We start from the raw sequence: 7,357 nt of genomic DNA on the forward strand, positions 1-7,357 counted from the left end.
AGGATTGATGATCTCTTTGACCAACTACAGGGGGGGCATATTGGTTTTCCAAAATAGATTTGTGTTCAGGTTACCCCCAGATGCGATTCAGAGATGAGCATGTACAAAAGACCGCTTTTCGGACTCGCTATGGCTACTACAAGTTCATGGTGATGCCCTTTGGGCTCACTAATGCTCGTGCCTCATTCATGGACCTCATGAACCGCATATGTAGACCGATGTTGGATCGGTCTGTGATCGTATTTATTGATGACATATTGGTCTACTCCAAGATGCAGGAGCAGCATGAGGATCATTTGCGAGAGGTGTTGGATACCCTGAGGAGGGAGATCTTGTACGCCAAATTCTCCAAGTGCAAGTTCTGGTTGCGCGAGGTACAGTTTCTTGGGCACCTTGTCAACCAGATCGGTATTGTGGTCGACCCGGCCAAAGTGGAGGTTTTTATGAGATGGGAGTTTCCGAAGTCTCCATCTAAGATTCAGAGTTTCCTTGGGTTAGTAGGCTATTACCGGAGATTCATACAAGACTTCTCTAAGATAGCAGTACCCTTGACCTGGCTGACGAAGAAGGTCGTGGTCTTTCGTTGGAGGCCTAAGCAGCAGGTGGCATTCGATACATTGAGACAGAGGTTGTGCGAGGCACTGATCTTAGCCCTGCCAGAGGGCGTGGAGATTTTGTAGTATACTGTGATGCATCCATCTCGGGTTTGGGCACGGGATTAATGCAGAGGGAGCACTACTCTGAGCTATTTCCAAATGCAGCAAACTTTGAGGACGAAGTCTAAATAAGTGGGGAGATTTGTAACGCCCGGCTCCCGGTATGTATTTTAAAGAATTGTTCATTTTTTTCAAAGGGGCTCAATGAGTTGGAGGCCCCAAACTTTTCGGGTATGAATGAGACTTTTGGAAGTGGGACTTGAAGTGTACTCGACGAGTTGAGAAGTTGACCCTTAAAAGGGTATGAGTATGTAAGGGTAATTAAAAGAGATTTTTATGAGTAGAAGTTTGAGATGAGTTGATCCCAACACCGAGGACAATTCAACTACTTCACGACATTGAGGTGAGTTACCTTTCAGTAGAAGTGGGTCGAAGGCACCAATGCCGACTCACTAGTAAGAGTATAGTAGAGATGATTGTCTTTGTGATAATTATATGGTATGCTACTATCTGTTGTGCCTTATGTGTTACTATGCTATGATATTATGTGATAGTGGTAGGAAAGGGACTAGTCCACGGATCCAGTTGAGATATACCGCCAGGGTAGGTCGAGCACCCAGATATGCATGACAGTATGTTATGTTATGTTTTTATGTGGTAGTGGTAGGGGTGAAATAGTCCCCGTAGCCGGTTGGAATAAATCGGAGGGTAGTTCGGACACCCAGATATGCCTGGAAGAGTAGGTCGAGCACCCATATATGCTTGATAAGGGGTATATCGGGCAACCCGGTATGCCTGACAAGGGTAGGTTGAGCACCCAGATATGCTCAACAGGGTAAGTCGGGCACCCAGATATATCTGGCAATATGTTTATTGTACAATATGTGGTACGATGGAGGAACTCACTAAGCTTTGTGCTTCAGGTTTTCAGTTTTTGTTTCAGGTCCTTCTTCTTCAAAAGGAAAGGAGTCGACATGATCGCAACGCATCACACCACATTTTCCGCATTGGAGATTTATGGGATTTATACTCTTATATGATTTTGTTATGACATGTTTTGACTATGATACATTGGTTTGTGTGTGTGTGTGTGTGTATATATATATATATATATATATATATATATATATTACTATAAGGTTTTCAGACAAATGGTTTTATATTCGTTTAATTCAAAATGAAATTTTTGGTCCATATTTTTGGGATGTTCTAGAATCACTTCCCATTTTGCAAAGCTTTTGAGGTATCAAGTTTTCATTTTGACTTCTAGTTGTTTAGATTTCTTTTTAGGATGATTTTCATGATTTTGGCCATTGTTGGGTAGATTTTTTAGTTAAGACGTCCAAAGGAATTATCCTTTCAGATCTAGGGTTATCATGGGCTCCTTAAGCATAAAGGTGCCAAGTTTATGGAGCTTAGGGTCTCATGCAAGAATTATGTCATTTATTGAGCTCTTGTTGAGCTTAAGAGCTCATTTAGCCTTGCATGGACGTAAAGTTAGCAACTTTACGTGGTAATCTAGCTTAAGGAGGTCAGATTTGCATTCTGGAGTGAAGTCTTAATGGGCTAAAGGCTAAATCTAAAAGGTGACTAAACTGGAAGAGTACGTTGGGCGTACAAGCCTATGCATGCAGCGTACAAGCCCTCGAGCCAGTACGCTTAGCGTACAAGCTGAGTATGCCCCGCGTACTCAGTCAGGTGGCATTTCGATGTTGGGCTTTAGGTTTGGGCCATGTTTTTGGCTTAGAAGGTTGGGGTTTAGTTGGACCATCTGAATTTGGGAGTTTTAGGGAAGGAGCATTATTTGGGCCTTATGTTAAGGCCCATGAGAAGGGATTGGGACCAATTAGAAATTGGGCCATAAGTGGGCCTTGGTGGACTATTTGACCTTTGGGCCTTTTAGACTGTGAAATTGGGCTATAGTCTTGGACCAAGATAGGATAGGGGTAGAATGGTATTTTACCCTAAGTTTGGATTTATGTTTTTGGATTGGATCCCAAATGTTAATTGGATTTTATTTGATATTGTTAGCTCAGGGATTTGTCGAACCAGCAGCCAAGGATTTACCCATTGACTCAACAGTATGAGGTGAGTTTCCTCATTGAGTTTAGAGGGTCGAAGGCACCAATGTCGGCCCATGTTTATGGTATGTTAGTATGCTAGTTGTCTGCGTGACTCTTGCATGTGTTATGTGCTTATATGCGTACTAGGCGGGGCCCGATGACCACTTGTATGATATGTATCTTTGTGATTATTGTATGTGTAGTGTTTATTTGTTATATGATATATGTATGTTGGGTAGGGCCCGATCTATTTACCGAGTGGGGCCCATTATATGTTTATTTGTATGTATGGTATGTGGCATTTGGGGAACTCATTAAGCTTTGTGCTTACGGTTTTCAACCTATGTTTGAGGTACTTCCGGTTACAAGGGGAAGAGCTCGGGTTAACTGCATCATACACACCATATGAATTCTGTTTCGGGAACATACTCTGATTTTTATGATGTCTGATATACTTATTTTACTGGAATGTATGAACAATGCTTTTGGAATATTGTTTTATTCAAATTAAAAACTGAAATTTTTGGGTCATATTTTGGGATGTTTCATAAGGTCTTAAAAAAAGGATAACACAGACAATGAAAGCTTTTGAGAAAATCATAGTCTGGGATTTTGTTATAAAGCTTCTGATAAGGTGACTCATAATCGAGAATAGGGTTGATGGTTAGATTGTGTAAATAAGTTGCGGTTTTGAAAGCATATTCCCAAAACAATTTTGATGGAGATGATTGGGCTAAAAGAATAAGTCTTTTCGACTACGATACGGTTTCTACGTTCAACAACCCCATTTTGTTCATGTGTGTAAGGACAAGAAACAAGATGTATAATGTCATGGTGTTGAAGAAATTTAGAGACATGTCTATACTCACCACCCCAATCAGTTTGTAGGCTTTTAATATCACAAGAAAATTAATTTTTAATCAAGGTTTGAAATTGCAAGAAAGTGGAAAACACTTGGGATTTTTATGGTAAGAAGTAAATCCATACAAACTTAATGCAATCGTCAATAAATAAGACAACATATCGAGATCCATTTAATGAAAAAATAAGGGAAGAACCCCAAACATCTGAGTACACCAATTCAAAAGGTTTAGAAGAAGTGGCATGAGAATGTGGTAAATGAAATCTATGACTTTTACCCATTTAACATGAGTCATAGACATTTAGGAATTGGGAGTTTATTTGATGAAGTAGGAAGATGAAACTTCGAAACTAATCTTCTTAACACCGGTTCATGAGGATGTACAAATCTCTTGTGCCATCTATGAAGAGAGGTTCGAGCACCAGCGTAAGCTACCTTATTGCTAGTGTGAGGTAGTTTATGGAGCCCATGTTAATATTTGTGATAATGTTAGTGCAAAATGTTTAGGATCAAAATCAGTTCAACACCAAAGAACTAAACATATGAAAATTGATTTATTTTTTGTTATGTAGCATGGTCATATACATGTTTTACATGTTCTTGACCTCAGAAACAGTATGAACATTCAAGAACCTCATGTTCCATCTACGAGTATGTGCTACACATATATGTTATATTTGTTTACCATAAATAGACACTATTGGTATATTTATATTACTGTAAACTGTAAACTATTGATTAGTTGGGAATGAGGGTAACTAGGATTAGACAAGGAACACTTGTTTCCAATATACATGTAAGAGAAAAAGGAACAAACCGGAGTAGACAGTTATTAGAAGGTAATAAATATTTGGTCAAATGATAACGTATAACTTCGTTGTCATTTTAAGTCAAAAATAGTTTAAGATAATCTATTAAATTTGCGAAAGAAGAGTCATAGTTGGTTATCGATTATGAGAATATGATGCCGTCGAATCCGTGTTAGCTGTCGATCGTTTTGGTTGTACAATTCCGAAGCTCCTCCGTTCCCAAAACCTCGTCTCGATCTACAACCCTCTCTCTTCTCAAAATCTAGGGTTTCTCATTTCTTCGATTTTCCGATTACTTCAAACACGAACACGTATGATCAGGGTTTAATTTTGATCCATGTCTTCAAAAACCAAATTCCCCTTTTCGTGACAAAAATGGGGCATCCCCCGATTCCAAGCGTCCCTGCCATAACCGACTTACACTCTCATCTGGAATTATCATCATCACCACCGTCAAATTCGTATTACAATCAAAGCAATTGCCATGGAGTATTGTACACCGCGGCTCTATCGATCTTGGCTGCATTGTTTGTGCTCTACTTAGGGTTTCATCTCAAAAAGAACATAAAGAAGCTCAATCATCGTCGCTCCCACGTTATGATTGCTTACTATCTTCTTCTTTGGTTCTCTGCTATACTCAATCTCACTTGGTGCTGTCTTCAGGTAACTTTTGGATCAGCGTTTTATTGTCGTCTATAATAATATAAAAGTGATTGCAGAAAACAGTAAAACAACTTGGTTGAGCTAGCTAGGATTCGAGTGTATTAATTTCTTAATAATGTGATTCTGTTCCCAAATTTGTGTTTGCGCAGGCATGGCAGTGCACTCCAGATAAGAAGATTGCTTGGAATTTATTGTCATTGGTGACAGAATCTGGAACACTATGTCTAGAGATCAGCTTGGTTGCTTTCTTACTTCAGGAAAATTATGCAAGTGGGTTGGAAACATTAGCTCATACTTTCTCCATATCAGGGCTGATTGTTGGAGCAGATATACTCCTTAAGGTGATAATACCTTTACAGAATTGGAATTCGATATTCCATTCCAGTTTATTTAATCTTTATTATTGGTCATTCCATTCCATTTACAGGCGATATTTGTGTTTGGATTTCATGTGCCACTTTTCATGGATGGTGAAACTAACCATGGTGGAAAATGGGGGATGTGGACATTCGATGAACTATTGCTAACGTGCACCTATGGATATATTCTATTTGTTCATTACTCAAAGTGGAGAGATAAGTTACCTCGTGAGTCAACTCATCCAAACTCTGCACAGCTTCATAATTCACATTTTTTTTAATATATTTTTTCTACAAATGACCACCATTTTTTTTTCCTTATGCAGCAAGACCAGCATTTTATAATTATGTTGTAGTCATGTTCATTGTTAACAGCTTGGCATTGTTGGCTTGTGCACTGGCTGCCAGTGGTGTTGGATTTGGATTTTGGTATGAAAAAAAAAAAACATATATTTTTTTTTTCAAAATAAAGAAACATAATTTGAGTTAAATAACTGTTTCCATTTTATATATATGTACAGGTTTTATAGTTTCATAGGCTTCTGCTACCACACTCTCTACCTTCCCTTTCTGTACATTACTTTCCTAGGAGATTTTTTCCAGGTAATTATTTCTTCATAATGTTTTCTCACCTATTTCCAGGTTTTATATAACCAAATATGCAAGTTTTTTTTTAATGGTTGTATAATTTGTTACAGGAGGAAGACTTGCTTTTAGATAATGCTTACTACTCTGAGATGCGAGATGCTGGATTTTTCGATGCAGACTGGGAATAATCGTGCCAAATTCTTGAGATTTTATGGAAGAAATTCTGTAAATAAGATAGATATGTAGCATGCTCAATAGATGTGTTTGTTTTTCACTCTTCTAGTAAGATTTAGGTAGCAGTGTATGTGACACTTATACAACTTTACTTGGGTAAAACAACTAAACATCTTGTTATTGTAGTTTCTCGTAATCATGATTTGGACATATTAATAGAGGAAAAGTCAAATCTAGCTATTAGTTGCTTCTTTTTTATGGGGTTTATTTCATAAAAGACTTTTTTTTGTTTTTCTTTTCTTTTTTCTAGTTTTGCCTTTTTTTTTTTTTTTCAAAATAAACCTTACTTTTACCTATTATGTTTTATTTTATTAATGGAGCTGATTACCATTACCAGCAGATAACCATATATCATCCTAACTCACGTGTGTCCTAAACATGGATCACCTAAAAGAAGATTACAAAACCATAAGTGATGTTTCTCATTATTCTTCTTATCCACCACATTAGGTCCCTTGAAATGGCTTCATCCTCAAGCATCCCGAACGAAACAAAAAACTTAGTATGGAATGTTAAAATAGAATTATGTTATTGTTAGGATGAAGTTCCAATATCACTACTAGAAAGAGAGACATCAATGACATAAAAAATCGTGGGTAATCCATTGTTAAACGCTATAAATTTGCTAGAGAATTATTCTCGTCACTAATTTCATAACTAAAAACCTTGTTAATAGTATATCTACCTCATGTCTCAAGACTATTTTCACAAAACTGTGTCTGTTTTCGGAGGTTGTCCTAAGAACAGATGGTCGGATCGGATACAAAATAACCGAAAATGTAATTTGCAAGAACCAATTACCATGCCAATATAAGGTCAATCAAACTTGTAACAAAGTAAACAAAACAGTGTAAGTACATGCTGGAAAAAAATGTTTAGGTCAATTGGATTTATAAGGAAATACTTATGGCAGTTTAAAGTGAAACAATAATTTTGGTTCGGTTGGAACCAAAAATACCTACATGATAGTCCCGAAACTGATATACCCAAAAACAGAAACTTGAGGATTGCAATATCTACATGATAATTTTGTAATCAAATTAGTATGTTAGGCATGATGTTGAAAAGTGCTAGAAGAAGATCTTGAATGTTGTCAAGATCTTGAAAATAAATCAGATATGCA

General features: G+C 37.4%; 1 protein-coding gene across 1 annotated transcript; it reads left to right on the top strand.

Annotated features, from left to right (window-relative positions):
• The first annotated feature begins 4,496 nt into the window (after positions 1-4,496).
• Positions 4,497-6,417, top strand: LOC144998429 (protein CANDIDATE G-PROTEIN COUPLED RECEPTOR 2-like). The gene is made up of 6 exons (XM_078958200.1): positions 4,497-5,053; positions 5,203-5,394; positions 5,481-5,640; positions 5,739-5,841; positions 5,934-6,015; positions 6,111-6,417. Exons 1-6 carry the CDS (start codon positions 4,766-4,768, stop codon positions 6,186-6,188), a joined length of 903 nt encoding a protein of 300 aa, XP_078814326.1. The 5' UTR covers positions 4,497-4,765; the 3' UTR covers positions 6,189-6,417.
• The last annotated feature ends 940 nt before the right edge of the window (positions 6,418-7,357 follow it).

Source organism: Lactuca saligna, chromosome 5, assembly GCF_052625555.1.
Source record: "Lactuca saligna cultivar CGN05327 chromosome 5, ASM5262555v1, whole genome shotgun sequence".
In the NCBI taxonomy this organism is placed as follows: Eukaryota; Viridiplantae; Streptophyta; class Magnoliopsida; order Asterales; family Asteraceae; genus Lactuca; species Lactuca saligna.

What these genes read in the sequence shown, in the direction of transcription:
- LOC144998429 (XM_078958200.1), top strand. Translation starts at nt 4,766, where the DNA reads ATGGGGCATCCCCCGATTCCAAGCGTCCCTGCCATAACCGACTTACAC. An exon ending in TCACTTGGTGCTGTCTTCAG is followed by an intron (nt 5,054 to 5,202) that starts GTAACTTTTGGA and finishes GTGTTTGCGCAG; the next exon opens with GCATGGCAGTGCACTCCAGA. An exon ending in GGTGTTGGATTTGGATTTTG is followed by an intron (nt 5,842 to 5,933) that starts GTATGAAAAAAA and finishes ATATATGTACAG; the next exon opens with GTTTTATAGTTTCATAGGCT.